At 37.7% G+C, this 16,221-nt stretch overlaps 1 protein-coding gene across 1 annotated transcript in view; it reads right to left on the minus strand.

Moving 5' to 3' along the window:
* Positions 1 to 4,912: 4,912 nt before the first annotated feature.
* Positions 4,913 to 16,221, minus strand: part of Mtap (methylthioadenosine phosphorylase) — a 38,517-nt gene continuing 27,208 nt past the window's right edge. The window contains exons 5-8 of the mRNA XM_076843382.2: positions 15,323 to 15,425; positions 12,141 to 12,380; positions 8,438 to 8,560; positions 4,913 to 6,128 (exon numbers count right to left, since the gene is read on the minus strand). Coding sequence (XP_076699497.1) covers positions 6,090 to 6,128; positions 8,438 to 8,560; positions 12,141 to 12,380; positions 15,323 to 15,425 — 505 coding nt within the window. The 3' untranslated portion in view covers positions 4,913 to 6,089. The remainder of the gene's footprint in view (positions 6,129 to 8,437; positions 8,561 to 12,140; positions 12,381 to 15,322; positions 15,426 to 16,221) is intronic.

Consider the following 16,221-nt stretch of genomic DNA (forward strand, 5'->3'; position numbering starts at 1 on the left):
TTTTCCCAAATTCCTGTTCTTCCAGTTTTCATTATCTGGTTGGGGAGTAAGAATTTGTATATGGTAAACCACATAAAACCAATGGTCCTTGAGCAATATGGAATCCAAGTGGTTTGGGAATAAAAGGGAGTCTCTACCATGGGCTGGTCTGAGGGGTTCCTAGAACTGAGTTGAGCTGGAAATAGAAGTATGACTAAAATATCAACATGCTGAAATTTCATAGACTTCTACATTTATTTAAGAAATATATATAGTATCTTTTGTCAGCCACTAAGGTAAAAAAAAAAAATCTGAGGATGCAAAAGTAAACAAGACAGATTTATCCCTGGCACCAATGAACAACACATTAGATTATTCTAATACAGTATAATAATGTAATATGTTGGGTATTAAGAGTGCAGAGGAAGGGGTAATTGAAATTGGGTCAGATAAAGGAGGTGATGGTGGAACAAAGAAGACAATCTTCCAGGTGGGAGGATAACAGTTATAAAAGGCGGGAGGCAAGTGCCAGTCTGGACTGCCCTGTGTTAGAGCTACAGTTAAGCTGCTAAATATAGCAGCCACTAGACATGTGTGGCTGTTGAATATTTAAAATGTGGCTAGTACAAAAGAAAAAAAAATGAGTTTTTCATTTAATTTTAATTAAATTAAAAAAATTGATGAGATCTACTTCAATATACTTAGAATAACTTAGGCAAATTTACTTTCTCAAAGTGAATTTTTATGGAATTTAAATCATTTAAATAGAGATAAAATATTTCTGAAGGAAATTTAGCATCTGATAAACTGTTTTTAATATTGATTACATGTCTTCAAAATATTTTAGATATGCTAGGTTAAGTAACTATAATATTATGGTTAATTTCCTGTTTCTTTTTACTTTTTAAATGTGGCTCTTAGAAAATTTGAAATTGCCTATTAGCTCACATTCTCCCTGTATCAGACAGTGCTAACCTAGAATGTCATAAACTGTGAAAGGTGGAAAGAGACAGGAGCAAACCACAACATTCCAGAACGTGCAGGGTTTCCTAAGCTGTGTGTATTGGGAAGCTGTATATTCAAAAACGGTATTGGCTGGAAGCCTACTGAGTGCCAAGAACTAACCTGATCATTTGGGCTATCATTGAGTGATAAGGTTCTCACCCTTAGAGTTCACATTTTGCTGGGTATGTCAACAAATGAACAAATATAACAGATATTAGAGTATGTTGGCAGGAGTTAAGAGCTATGGGGGGTGGGGAGCAGGCCAGGTGAGTCCCTTAGCTTGCTGGAGGTATGACTGCATTCTGTTGAAATAGGATGTTTGAGGTTGACCCACTAATTTTTGAACAGATTTAAAGGCAGTGCTGTAGTAGATTTCTGAGTAGAAGGAGAACAAATGAAATACTCTGGTGTGAAAGGAAGAGAGGACCTGGCATATTCTAAGAAATGCAAGAAGGCCAGTGGAAAGCGCAGAGTTAAAGGGATGGTACTGAGAGGAAATCTGAAATTCAGGGCAAGTGAAGATGACATGGGAATGCATGGGCTACCCTGAGGACCCAGGATTTTGGAGCAGAGAAATGATGTTTTAAAAAAAAAAATTTAAAAGGACTATCCTGGCTCCTGGGTTGCTATAAGTGGTGCATGAAAGAAGAAAGACCTGTTAGGTTATTGCAGTGTCCAGGTAAGAGATGAGAGTGGCTCAGTCTAGGGTGGAGGCAGTGGTTACAGTAAATAGTGTTTCTTGATAAATGAGAGTTTTAAATAGAAACAATGACTCCAAGGTTTTGGTCTGGGGACCTGGAAGGATGAAAACTGCCAATTACTGAGATGGAAGAATGCTGGGAAAGCAGGTGTAGGGGAGATGTAAAGTGATTGTTAAGAACTGAGCCTTGGGGTGGACAACCAGGGAGACCAGGGAGATGGTTAGGAACCAGCAAAGGAGACTGAGAAGCAGCAAGCATTGAGACAGAAAAAAAAGCAAGATGCGGTGACCCCGGAAGCCAAGTGAAGAAAGCTACTCAGGGAGGGAGCGCTCCTAGCTCAACACTGCCTATAGGAAAAGAAGGTTGAAGTCTAAGAATCAACCATTACATAAGTAAAAAGGTGACCTTGAGAATAATTTTGGTGGTGCTGGGCATGGATGATGGCAAAATCTGAATTGGAGTGGGCTGAAAAATGAATTGGAAGCACTGAGAATAGATAACTCTTCAAGGGATTTTATTGTTTCAATAAAAGGCAAAAAAGATGAGACAAAAATGACCTAGAATTCAGGGTAAGAGTTTTAATGATAGCTTTGGGTTTAGTTGATTGGTAGAACACTTGCCTATCATGCATGAAGCTCTAGTTTCAATCCCCAGTACTATACACATGATAAATTTAATGAGAGAAATAAAACATAATCTTGTGGTGAAATGATCCAATAAAGAGGGGAATCCAGATTGAAAGGCCTGTTGCCAGTGATCTTTGACTGTGTCATAAGTTTGAGATCTTAAGAGGATGATGAAGCAGAAACGGCTATAATACGGGATTCTCAAAGTGGGGTTCCTGGATCAGCAGTGTCACTTGGTACTTATTAGAGATGCAAATTATCAGGTCTCACCAGACACCCCAGGAGTCAAAAACTCCTGAGTCAGAGTTGGAGCCATGCAACATAATAGGACCTTCAGGTGATGTTGATATGTAAGCTCGAGAAGCACTGTCGTGGATGGTGACAGTCTGGAAAACAGGTCAGGAGAGAGAGAAGGGGGTCCTTGGAAGTTCTCTTCTGATGCCTCCTTCCATTTTGTCCATGAGGGAACCTGCTGAAAGTGAGGATGGAGAGTTTGAGAGAGCTGAGAAAGCATATTGAGATGTTATCAGTTTTTTTACACAGATGTTTATTCACTATATGCTAAGTATAAGGAACAGATCCTACACTAAATTAGAAAGTAAAAAAAAGATATGGCTCCTGCCTTTATGGGGCTTAAAAAATAGTAGAGACAGAATTTTATAACTGAATGACTTTTTTGTGACTGAGCGTTTTATACATGAAGTTTTTACTCAAGGTTTTCTCTTCAATGGTGGGATGTATGTAATTCCTTTAACCATTACTAATGTGGCCATGTCTTTCCCAGTTGCCTCACCCCTTTATTGGTGCTTTTTAGATGGCCTATGTTCCCCTTTAAAATGCTGTGACCAAAACTGAATACCATGTTGCAGAACTTAATGCCAAGAACCATAAATTCTACCTCATTTACATAAATTGCGATGAAGCCAGTTGTCTTCTAGTCTCTTTCCTCAGAGCTTATCATTAAGTTTCTTTCCAGAAACTTCCTATGAACAGAGCATAAATATGCTATCCACATGCCCAAACTGCATACTTATTTTACTTTACATATTTTTCTGATTGACACTTTTATTACATTGTTCCATACTAGTACACAAAAGATACATCTCCATTCTTTTTGACGACTGCACATATTTGAAACGATGTGTCATTTATTTAGAGCAGCTCATGTCAATGTGAATTTTAGCCATTCCCCAGCACTTACCTGTTACAATTTCTGAATACATGTAGGTTAATCTGCCAAATATTTTCAGGTATCAAACATAACCCTGCTGATCCTTTTTTTTTTTTTTTTAAAGAGAGAGTGAGAGAGAGGGATAGAGAGAGAGAATTTTAGTATTTATTCTTCAGTATTTGGCAGACACAACATCTTTGTTGGTATGTGGTGCTGAGGATCGAATCCGGGCCGCACGCATGCCAGGCAAGCGCGCTACCGCTAGAGCCACATCCCCAGCCCTTTTTTTTTCATTCTTTTAGGTTAACACTTCACTTATTATTTGGGTTGCCATTCTTAAAATTATGAACATTAATGACAAACACAAGAGCAGATTATAATGCCATAAAAATCCCACTTGAAGCAGATGCAAATCCAATCAAATAAGATGTAAAATCACTGAGCCAGAGCTTTCCCATATGCCTATCATCCTTTCAAAATGGTCAAAACTGACTATACTGTTCACTTAATTTATTAGCTTAAAAAAAATAGAGTGGGGGACACAGTTCAGTGGTAGAGCACTTGCTTACAACATGCAAGGTCCTGGGTTTTACGCCCTAGTACTGGGGGGAAAAATATCAAGTAGCAGAGAAGTGATAAGTATTCCAGTAGATATTGAGCAACATCCTCAAACATGAGGTAAGAAAATTATAATGGCTGTATATACAGGGCGAATGATTAATAACAAGCAATATGAGAATTTACCCTATTTAAGAAACTGCTAGAAAAGGCTACTAGACAGAGAAAAGTTCTTTTCCAAAGTGGGGAAAAAAAAATATTTTCTAAAGGCAGCAATACAAATGCCCACGCTTCTGCCTTGACATTCTTGGGCACCTACTAATGAAGGAAAGTAAGGTATGATCTGTGTTATAGTGCAGAACACTGTGGGTTCCACAGCTGGAGAACCCACGTTCTCTGTGGACCTCTACCAGAGTTAGAACCACTGTATCACGGAGTCCAAGTGTCATAATCACATGTAACCCAAAGGGCTCAGTGTCATGGCTGGAGGGTGACTGGCTTCCTTAATCTTTACACTTAGTAGCTTATTATCTTGAAGTCAACATCATAGACACAAATACATTACCTTTATACTTTTTAAACAAAAGATCCCATTGCCCCTATCCTATCTATCTTGTAATATATGTTAGGAAAAAAAAAATCTGAGGAAAAAAATGATCTCTTAATAATACAAAACTTAAATATTCCTATAAGATCAACAATCTAAAATATATAGTAAAAAGGTTCACTTTTAATTTTATGAAGAAATAAGAATCACCAACTCATGAAAAATAATGTCAACTCATAAGGAGTAGAAAAATATTAGTTTAAAAATACCAGATGCACTAAAGTGTATTTACTTTTTAAAACAAGTTTTTTTAAAAAATATTTTTATTAGTTGTTGATGGACCTTTATTTTATTTATTTATATGTGGTGCTGAGGATGGAACCCAGTACCTCACACATGCTAGGCAAGTGCTCTACCCCTGATCCACAACCACAGCCCTTATAATAGTTTCAACATTTAGACAATCTCAGAATTAATCATGTGGCTTTTTTCTGGAAGCTGATGAAAGAAAATCCAAGCTGACTGTGTAGCAACCAACTGTCCTTTTTTAATAGAAAAAGAACTAACTTCCTTAAACAATACTCCTCTTAAATTTTGATTCATTATCAGAAAGTGTTTAAATCCACTTTTATTTTTATGACTTTATTATTTTACTAATTGTAGAAAAATGTGAAGATTCAGAAAGATTCAAAAGAAAATTAAGATTATTTAGTATTCCTCTCCCAAATACAATAACAAAACATTATGTATATTTCCTTCTAGTCTTTTTACAGTTACATAGCATTTTTAAAACAAATCTAGAACAGGAAAATGATTTCTTTTTTCCCATTTTGTAATATACATGGACAATTTATTTGGAACATTAAATATTACATGAAAACATGATCGCCAGCTGATTGCTTTACAATCTAATGATAACTGAAACCATAAATGACCTTCAGTTGTTGGAAATCCAGATTGTTGTGAAAACTTGCTATCTTAACAGTAACTATTAAACATCTCTCTTCATACATAGTTTTTGTATGATTCTCCAAGAAATTCCTAGGACTTTCCAACAAAGTGCATAAGTATTTCTAAGGTTTCTGATGCATTTTGCCAAATTGCCCTCCAAAACGATTGTACCAATTTATAATAAATAACCAGAGTCCCATTTCTTCCCCATATTCCATGTCAATGTAGGAAAGCGAGTATTACCCTCAAATCTTTATTGTTGCAAAGTTTAATAAGGGAAGTGAGGTGAGAATGTTTTCTTCTTGGTGTTTTTCCAAAATGTAAGATTTCCCGTCCATTTGCTTTTCCTCATTGCTCTCAAACAGTCTCAATTTTTAAGGCAGAGTCTCCAATACGTGTGATGTCTTTCTACCTGCTCTTTTTTTGCAGGCAAGGACACATAAGCTGCATGTCTTTCCCAAGTTTTTGTTTTGTTTTCCCCTCAAGGTAAGCAAAATATCCAAAATAACTGGAAAGTCTTCTTTTCTTCTGAGCAGTAATAAAAAACGATTTTAGTGTCTTGGTAATAAAACAGAAAACTGGGCCATATTCTGAAAGGAAGAAAGTAGAAAGTGATGAGCATTGTAGGCATAGGTGAGTATGCTAATTACCTGAAGTACTTGCTAAAACTGGACTTCAACAACAGCAATAAATCCTCCAGATTTTGGTATTAGGGACCGAATCCATGGCACAGAGCATGCTAAGCAAGCATTCTACTACTGAGCGAGATCCCCAGCCCTTTTTATTTTGAGACAGGGTCTGTCTCATTAAATTACTAAGTTGGCCTTGTACTTGCAATTCTCCTATTTTAACTTCCTGAGTGTCTGGGATTACAGGTATGTTTTGTCACTTCTTTTTCCCCTAAATGAGGTTAAGAATATTCTGATAGTCACTCATATCCATCCATGCACTAGGATACATTTTATGTTCCAACCTTAGCCTAGATTGTTGTTTATGCATCTTCTAGCTCTTATTCCTATCTCATTTTTAAAAGAAAAAAAAAAAAAATCACCGAAATTTTAATGTGTCTATATTTTCAACAGAATAGAATCATCACAAAAAGTCTTTGTGTACCTTTCTAAACCAGAGCTTGACATACAGGCACATCAATATTGCTGAAATGAATTAAGTGAGCGAGTGAATGAATAATATACATTTCAGTGCTCAGAAGACTGAAAATACTACTTAGTCAAGGAATTGTTTGTATGGGTGGTCCTTAGTGTCCCAGAATGAAGGCCACAATAACTCAATTTTGTTAGCAATTCTTCTTTTTTCTCTTTTAACTCTCTGAAAATCTGATGACACACTCACCTTCTTTAAAAGTGAATAAATGTAACAAAGTCAGAAGCTTAAAACAAAAAGGCTTCTACCACTGAAGCATTTTTTACCTAAGAAATAACTTTCAAATTCAAGAGTCTATGGTGAAGTTGGGGTCAGTTGAGAGACTTCCCTCTCCCCCATAAAATCGTATCTCTATCATAGCTTGAAGGTAAACAAGTCCCTTCAGCAACAAAAATCGGAGTGATATTTCCAGAAAACCAACACGTGATTATCATACAAGCTGAGGATTTGCTGCCCTGCATTATACTTAGTTGAATGTAACATTTTAAAATGAAATAAAAAATCAAAATCAAGCCATTTGGTTTCAGCTTAAACCAACATTTGCTATTTCATAGAATATTTTTTGTTTTCTATTCTCCATAATTAGAATAATAATAAAGGTTGTACCTCAATTATGATAAAACACTTCACGGAGGAAAGGGACTATAATTTATTCTTAAATAACATTTTCAAAGCCAGGTGTAGTGGTGTATGCCTGTAATCCCAGTTACAGCAGAAGGATTCCAAGCAAGGTTAGCCCAGCAACATGGCTAGACATGGTCTCAAAAAAAAAAAAAAAAAAAAAAAACCTCCTAGGTACACAGTATTGAAGTCAACAGATAAGTCCTTTAGGGAGGATAATTAATTTTAACACTCATGGCTGGGTCAGTCCTACAAGCTGAGACACCTTAGTGATAGTGGTGTGTTAGAACATGCTTGTACCAGCTTGCAGGAGCCATTTCCCAACTTCTCAGTGGCTCCATGTTGGCAGCTTCACAGACTGTCCTGGAGTATTTAAACAATATAAGTCAACAAACACCACATAGTATCCTCATCACAGTAAAACTGTAACTCTCATTTCTGAACTCCTAAGTGGTAATCGAGGTAGGCAGGGCTTCTATAAACCTTTATAGCCCCTCTCAACATGTTATCAGACCAAAGAATATAAGTGTCTCTAGGAGACTTTAAGATACAGCCCTCTTTAACTGGAACAATTCAAGACATCATGTACTTCTCAGTTCAGCAGTTAATATAAATTATATTCTGGAAACTAATACCAAAGTTGGAAAGCTACCAATCTGAAGCCATTTTCATGTTTATCATTAATGACTGTTAGTCTGATCCCATGCTGCGTCACATATTCCCTGACGCTTGGTATTGCTATGTCAGTTTGGTTTTGAATGCTTGCCAACATTTTCTATGAATCTACCAAAGAGAAAATAGTTTTGAAAACAAAACAAAACAAAAAAAAGACTTAGTGATGTACTGCAAGACAATGTGAATAATATGGGACACAGATAATAAACTCTCCCCACCTCAGTTTCCAATGGTCTTGGTCTTGCATTATTAGTTAGAAAATACGATTGTTCAGTTTCATAAGTGATTGGTATGGTAGTAAATGGCATAAAAACTTACTGAAAAAATATTCAAGATTGCATAAAATATGTAGGGAAATAGACCCAGGGTGAAATGGAAGTGAGAAGATGATGTCTAAAGTCTCTGGAAGTATATGCTTGCAAAGATGGCTCAGGACACTTACCTTCAGGTTATGGAGGGTTTCTGACCATTCCATGGATCCGATCTGAGGTATGGCGGTAAGGAGTAAACTTTTGGCTTTGTTGGCATTTTCTTTCAGGGTCTTTAAAACCCGGTCTACTGAAACCTAGAGAAACAACAGCATAGGATGTTAACTGAATTTACAAGTCCATTTCTGTTCACAGAATATTTTTCTTGAGTTTGATCCTTACTATGGTGTGTATGTGTGTGTCCCTTCCAAATTCATCTGCTGAAATCTAATCCCCAATGTGAGAGTGCTAGGAGGTGGGCCTCTAAAGGATATTAAGTCATGAAAATAAAGCCCTCATGAATGAGACTAGAGATCACAGAGAGTACCCTCACCCCTTGTGAGGTTAAGTGAGAATTGAGATGGTTATGAGGAGGCAGGTGCTCACCAGACACCCAACTGGCCAGTTCCTTGACCTTGGACTTCCTAATCTCTAGAACTGTGAAAGAAAAACTTTTGCTCAGAAGCTACCCAGTTTACGAGATTTTCTGTTATAGCAGCTTAGAGACTAACAAGCCTGACTGGTAAAATCTGTTTTACTCCAAATTCAATCTTTTATACCTAAACACTGCATTTATCAAGATGGTTTTAGTCTTAGAGCAGAGGTCTTGGAGAAAAAAAAAAGGTGGGTGGGGGGAAGCATTAACAATTTTCCATATGGTATCTGAGAAAAAATCTGATGTATAATGGATCAGTATGGTGTGAAAACAAGGTTCTGTTTTCTCCATGTCCATAGTAAAATGAATTCCATTTTTAAAATTGGGGCTACACTGGATAATCAAATGTAAAATAAGTACTGTCTCTTTAGAAAGTTGTTCTAAAACTACTATAGAAAAAAAATTACAGAATCAAAGTATCACCACTGTATGACTCGTAATGAATTAATGGTTTGGCTACTAACACCACAAACTATCCAAACAACCCAAAACCTCCCTACTCATCATGGGCTTCAAGAAACAAACAAAAAACCTACTAAGGACACCTGAATCTGATCAAATTCTAGATCTAGCTGTCAATTTTCAGAAAATACAGAGGACAGAGAAACCTGTTACTCTAAGAGGAAGCTTTCAGAAATTCAAACTGTGAGAAACTCAACAGGACAAGAGTCTTGGTTTCCTCAAGAAAACTTACTATACAAAAAAAAGAAATCCTTTATTATGACATTTAACTAGACACTTGAGTTTTGTTGCAGTATATTGAGGAATTACTGTTGGAGTATAATAATGACAGTATGATTATGTCAGATAATTCCTGAAATGTTTCTGGATTAAAATTATGAAGGGAAATACAGATGAAATGTGACTGGACATAAATTAAGAGGATAATGGTTCAAACTGGCTGTTGGGGCTCATGGATGTCCATACTATTGTCTACTTTTGTATTATGACTAAAATTAGATTTAGGGACATGATGATTATACCCTTCTATCTCATGTCCAGATTGCTCCCACGAGCACTGAGGATTGTTTAGGGAAAACAAAACAAAACACACACACACACACACACAAAACCAAAACAAGCATGGGCACCACAGCAGAGGGAAATTTCCAGTACTGTGCAACACAAAGCCGTGGGCAACTGGGTATTTGCCAAGAACATGTAAAGGCATGGTTTCAGCTGAGTCATTAAATGCAAATATATGAAGCATCCAAGAGATTTACCTTGTTTTTAAGCATCCCCATATATTTTTCCTGTAAATGATGTATCTATATAGATAGACTGTGACCTCTCTTTTTGTTTCTGTTAGGTTCCTTTCTTACTGACCCTCTCCCTGGAAAAATTCAACCCTCTATTCAAGGTCCAGCTAAAACTTCTAAACAACTCTAACCATTCACTCCCATTCCCTGGCTTCATTCTGCAGAGGAGTTAACAGCTTCAATAACTTGTCTAGTGCCACAGGTAAACGGAACAACTAGAATTGAAGTCGGGTTGAGGCAACTCCAAAACCTTCTTGCCATGCCAGAGTGCATGTCTGGTTTAAAGCACATGACACACTTGGCGGGCTGAGTTGTTGCCACCTTTATGTGTCTTCTTTGTGGCACTTAACATTATTTGTCTTTATGCCTATCACAGAGATCTCAGGTTTTCTGCTTTTTAATGAATTGGCTCCGATTGACTGCTTTCCAACTCTCTTCTGGGCTGCTAAAGGAAATCACTGCTACTTGTGCAAAGGAGACAGGCTGAGCAGAAAGCCATAAGCAGGAAGCAAAACTCTTTTCAGGGAGCCAGCTGCAAGGGCTGGAGTTTCCTATTAATTGAACGCATGTTCTCAACATTCAGAAACCAGGTCTCCCTTAGGTTACAAAGCTCCCAACCAGATATTATGGTGTGACCTGAAGTCAGGATTTGCATATATGTGTAAAAGATATTCCAGTAATCAGCAATACTGCATTACACTGAGGAGTCAGGATAAGACATTCAAGTAAAAATCACCTATCTATGCACCCAAGCACAATACACATGGACAGGCATGGCAAGAGTAGCTAACCCTTTTTTAATGTGAAACTGGATGGTAAAATAAGCAACTCTCTTGAGATGTGGTAAGGGCCTCTTTGGAGGTATCATCTCCATTCCTTCAAGTTTGGTAACCCTAGTTTTGTCCCTTTCTCTATTTTATTTTATATTTGGTATTGAAGATGGATTCTAGGGGCCCTTTACCATTGAACCACATTCCCAGCCCTTTTTATTTTTCATTTTGGAATAGGACATTACTAAGTTGCTGAGGCTGGCCTTGAACTTGTGATCCTCCAGCCTCAAATCTCCTGAGTTGCTGGGATTATATGCATGTACTACTGTGTCTGGCCCTTTCTCTATTTTAAACTGAGATAATGACAAGACAAATGCTCTCACAGGGATGAGAACAGAGGGCAGAAACTACTAAAAGATCCTTAAGAGGCATACCATTAACACACAATGTCTGAGCTGCAGGGATGCCAATTTAACTAAACTGTTAAAGATCATGAGACCAGAAGGAAAATCCAAGCAGTCTAAATATTTGATTATATCAAGAAACTAATAACAGTGGTTAATTTTTTTAAAAATTAAAAAAAATGCCATATTAAAAAACTATTTACTTCAAAAAGAGGGTAGGGGTTGGAAAAACAGAAAGGGACATGCATGACACAAGATTGGCCAGGGTTGGTACCTGAAGAAGTTGAGAGGTAGGTTCCATAGATCTTTATAGTTTCCCACAATAAAAATGTTTGTTTTGGAAGCTTCAAATTCTAGTAGGAGCTGCTATCTTCCTTGCCTCAAGCCCTCTGTGGTCTTGCATGCAGAATGCTCACATTGTCTGTGGTCCTGCTATATCTTGCTGCCATCTCCCGCCTCTCCATCATGCCTCCCCTGCTCCCTTACACATCATACTTAAACCAGGATGGTTGTCAGACTTCAAATAAATGGTTTGGTCAACTGGAGAGGGACTCCTGTATCGTTTCAACATTAACCCCAAGAAAATTATAATCACAATACATCTTTGTCCTTCAAGTAAGGCCCAAGTCTTATTGTGATTCTCAGCAGATCTACATGCCTACAATGAATGCACTGTTCACTCTTGATTCCTGGACAAAAGCATCTCTCTCTGAAACTAACACACACACAAAATAATTAAGATGCTTTCTCAAAAGCTCTTGGTACCCAGAAACCCATGTTGCACATGCTCAGAAGAGAATTCCACCTACTGCTTCCTCATGCTCCTTCCAGCAATCATAATCTGTTGCCATGGCGATGCCTGCATAGCAAATTCCAGCCTCCTTGGCAAGAACCACCTCTGGAACTGTGGTCATATTGATAACATCTGCCCCCCAGGTGCGGAACATGAAGCTTTCTGCCCGGGAACTAAACCGAGGTCCCTCGATTGTGACTATAGTCCCCTTTGAGTGGCATCGGAGTCCTAGCTTCTTAGCAGTCTCTATGAGGACCTAGAAAAAAAAAAAAAAAAAAAAAAAAAAAAAAAAAAAAAAAAAAACAAACAAAAAACACAAACTGAAAACATATGAACATATGTATGATTTAGAATTTTTTTATTTCCTGATGTTTAGCAAGTTTTATTTAAAATAGACCACAGAATGGGGTCTCCTACACTAGACCCTTACTCATTCATACAGTCCCCTTGCATAGATAGATCAACTCTATAGGAACAGACAAGGAGATTTCTTTATGCACCAGGAATTTGCTTACCTGCTTTATTTTTCACAACTTTAAGCTGGGTTGTGAATTTGGACTTGAGTCACATCTCTTGAAAGAGTTGTGCTGAATTCTATTTCCCAAGCTCCTGAGGAGTAATTGCTCATGCCCCCCCTTACCCCCACCCACCCCACCCCAGAAGGTGCAGGCTTTAGTACAATCTTTGTTTTGAGTTAGAAAGTCATTTCTCTGTTGCCTGTTGCTGCTCTAAGGACATATGGTAAACAGAATGAAGCTGTGATGATTTTTTCCTTCCAGGAAAAAATTTATCTTGGCATTCCTTTAGAGAGAAGATAATATATGGGTTTTAGAAACATTAAAAATTTTGATCATTTTGTCCAGTGTTTTAATTAATAATGAATGTCTATTTTCAAGATATTAATTTCATTTTTTCTTAGCCTGTGTGTCAACATACCCTTTTAATATATAAAAAAATTAGTCTTCTTCAACTTAGCTGTTAACCCATTAAAGCACTGTTGAAAAGTCATTTAACCTCATGCCTTAGTATTCTCATCTGTAAAACGGGAACAACAATATTGTATAATTCAGAGATATCTTGATTAAATAAGCTAAGGTATATAGTTGCACAGAATTGTCCCAGAACATTGTAAACACTACATAAAGGCTAAACTGGTCTTTCAATGATCACTAATATCAGAACTTCTACAAGTTTGCCAAATGAATGACAGATTCCTGGGATAGTGGATATATAAAATGGAGGAATTCAAAAGTCAAAAGAAGGCTCTAATCTAGGCTAAATTTTACCTGCACAAGTCTGAACTCTATAAGCAAATTAATCTATTTCCTTACATATAACTCATTATGCCATGGAAAAGGGAAAGAAAATTTTAATAGGAGCTTTGGCAACTCCCAATTTGGAACCATAATAAGCAGTCAGCAATGAACACTTGATGCTGAACTGTGCTTATTTTATGAATGCTGAAAATATGTTTAATCTACCCTTTCTCCCACACAGTACAAGTTATAAATCCAAGGGCCCAAGTCCCTACTTCCCCTCCCCCCAACCCAGTCTTGCCTTCATTAAGTGTCTTTGAAGAATAATGGAGCTGTGTGTCTTGGCTAAACTTCACAGTTTCTAGACATGTGTTAAGATCACAGCTACTGTGTCCCACTGGCCAGTGACACCTAAGTCCTCCCCAATGCTCTGAGAGTTTGGTACCATGACTGTGAGGAGGAAAAGGAGACTTCTGGATGCAGGTTGGGCACAGTGACAGACCCTGGGGGCCTCATTGCTGAACCAATACTTTGTACTCCCAGGAGAACAAGTAACACCCTAAGGAAGCGGGGAAAATGAACTACAGGGCCAAACTCAGTTCTGAGGCTAAGATAATTTCATTTTCTTATCTTGAGTAATCAAAATGGAGCTCCTGAAACCATTACATCCTCGTAAAAGGACTAGCAATATTAGATCACCAGAAAAAAATGTATTAGAACATTCAGATAAAGATTTTTAGAACAGGTAATACGTGTACATGGTCCAAACCAAAATAATTACATAAAAGGCTGTTAGGTTGGGAGAGAATTTCTCTCACCCTGACTTAGGAACCAGGTCACCTGCCCTCCAAGGGAAACCCCGGTTACAAGTTTCTGGTAAATTTTCTAAAAATACTCCTCTCTTTATACATACAGAGATTTTAACACAAAGGGCAATACTTCTGATCTTTTGGGTTGCACCTGACTTTCAAACCGAGGATTACAAGAAAAGTGACACAACACAGGATCTTTCTGTAAGAGACATTTTTAATTCACTGGAAGTTAAGACTGAGATTCTTACTTGATGCCATAAATGGTCCCTGTGTGATTGCCACCATATTTCTGAGATTCTACTCTAATGTTAGAGCAGAGGCTTTTGACAATAATGGACAAACTCAGCTCAAATGCAGAAGATGCCAATCCGAACATTTTTAGATTATCGATAATAATTTAATTCATAAAAGCAGTTATTAATCATTAGATGTCCTATAACTGACAGACATGGTTCAAAACACTTTGTATTAGCTCTTTTGCCCCTCACGGTCCTGGGAAATATGCTATCATTGTCTTCTTTTTACATTTCTGAAGCCCAGAGATGTTAAATAATTTGCCCGATAATACACAGCTATCAAGCTAAAGAGCACAGCCTTGATGCTAAGTAATCTGGCTTCAGGCTATATTTTCTTCTTCTTTTTATTATTTTTTGGTTCTAGGGATTGAACCCAGCAGCACTTAACCACTAAACTGCTGAGGCTGGCTTCGATCTCACAATCCTCCTGCCTCAGCTCAGGCTATACACTCTGAACTATCATGCTGTCCTATATTAAATTTTTTAAAAAGTATTCTGACAGCAAAATAGAATTTTTTTTTTTCTTTTGGCAGTACCTGGGGATTGAACCCTGGGCCTTGCACATTGCACATGACAGGCAAGTGTTCTACCACTGAGCTACAACCCCAGCCCACAAAATAGGAGCTTATTAAAAAGGTAGGTTCCAGCCAGGCATGGTGGTGCATGCCTACAATGCCAGTGACTTGGGAGGCTAGCCTCAGAGGCAAGACCCTCAATAAAAAGTAAGCTTGAAAGAAGAAAGGACACCACCTGCTCAGCTAACTGATATAACTGCAGAAATCACCCCAGGCCCTTATGAACTGCTCTGGTACACCTTCCTGAAAGCCTACGAACCTCTCTTGTTTTGGGGCAGAACGGCTCAGCCAATGGAATATGGCATACTCCTCTGGAACAGGAATGACATCCATCATAGAAGGTCTGGGGCCTCATGGTGGTCCTATAGAAAAATAAAGTGAAAGGTTAAAAAAAAAAGCCACCTCTAAACCAACATCATCTAGGACAACGTCCTACTCTTTCAATCCCGAATCAACAGCCCCAGATGATGACAGCAGTTGCTCATAAAGCAGCTTTAGGAGGGCACCTGGCTCTTCTGGTTCTAGATAGCTCAACAGGAATAAAAATGTGACCACTTACCATAGGGCCAGGAGGCCAGGAAACACATAAGAAGTCAAAATGAAAATGTTTCATCATCACGGATTACAGATCACAGAGTGAGCCCTGTAAACCTATCACCTAGATTCACCAGATTACACATTTTGTCAAACTTGCTTCATTTGTTAGGTTTTTCATGGTTATAAATTCTAGGCTTTTACTTAGACCATGTCCAGATCCACCTGATGGACTTAAAAAAATTTTTTTTGTTGTTGTTGTCTAACTATTGCATCCTTAGTTTCAGGGTACAAACAAGGTCCTTACCTTACATTTTGATTGCCATATCTCCAAATTAAGGGCAATTCCCAGATCAGTGACCCACTGAATAAAGCAGCTGTCTCTCTTGCCCTACATATGGGAACCTGTCTCTTTGCCACCTCATTTAGTTTGTTCCTATTACCAACTCTAACCAGTTCTTAAGATTCTTGGTTCAAATTTTTGGTACAACATTTTTCAATCTACAAAAGGGGTTAAAATTCCCCCAAGGGAATTTCTGCAGAAATTTCTTGCAGAAGTTTTTAGAACAAACTACTTTTATTTATTTATTTTTCCACGTTGGGAATTGAACCCAAGGACTTGTA

The sequence above is a fragment of the Callospermophilus lateralis genome, chromosome 2 (assembly GCF_048772815.1).
Source record: "Callospermophilus lateralis isolate mCalLat2 chromosome 2, mCalLat2.hap1, whole genome shotgun sequence".
Taxonomy (NCBI): Eukaryota; Metazoa; Chordata; class Mammalia; order Rodentia; family Sciuridae; genus Callospermophilus; species Callospermophilus lateralis.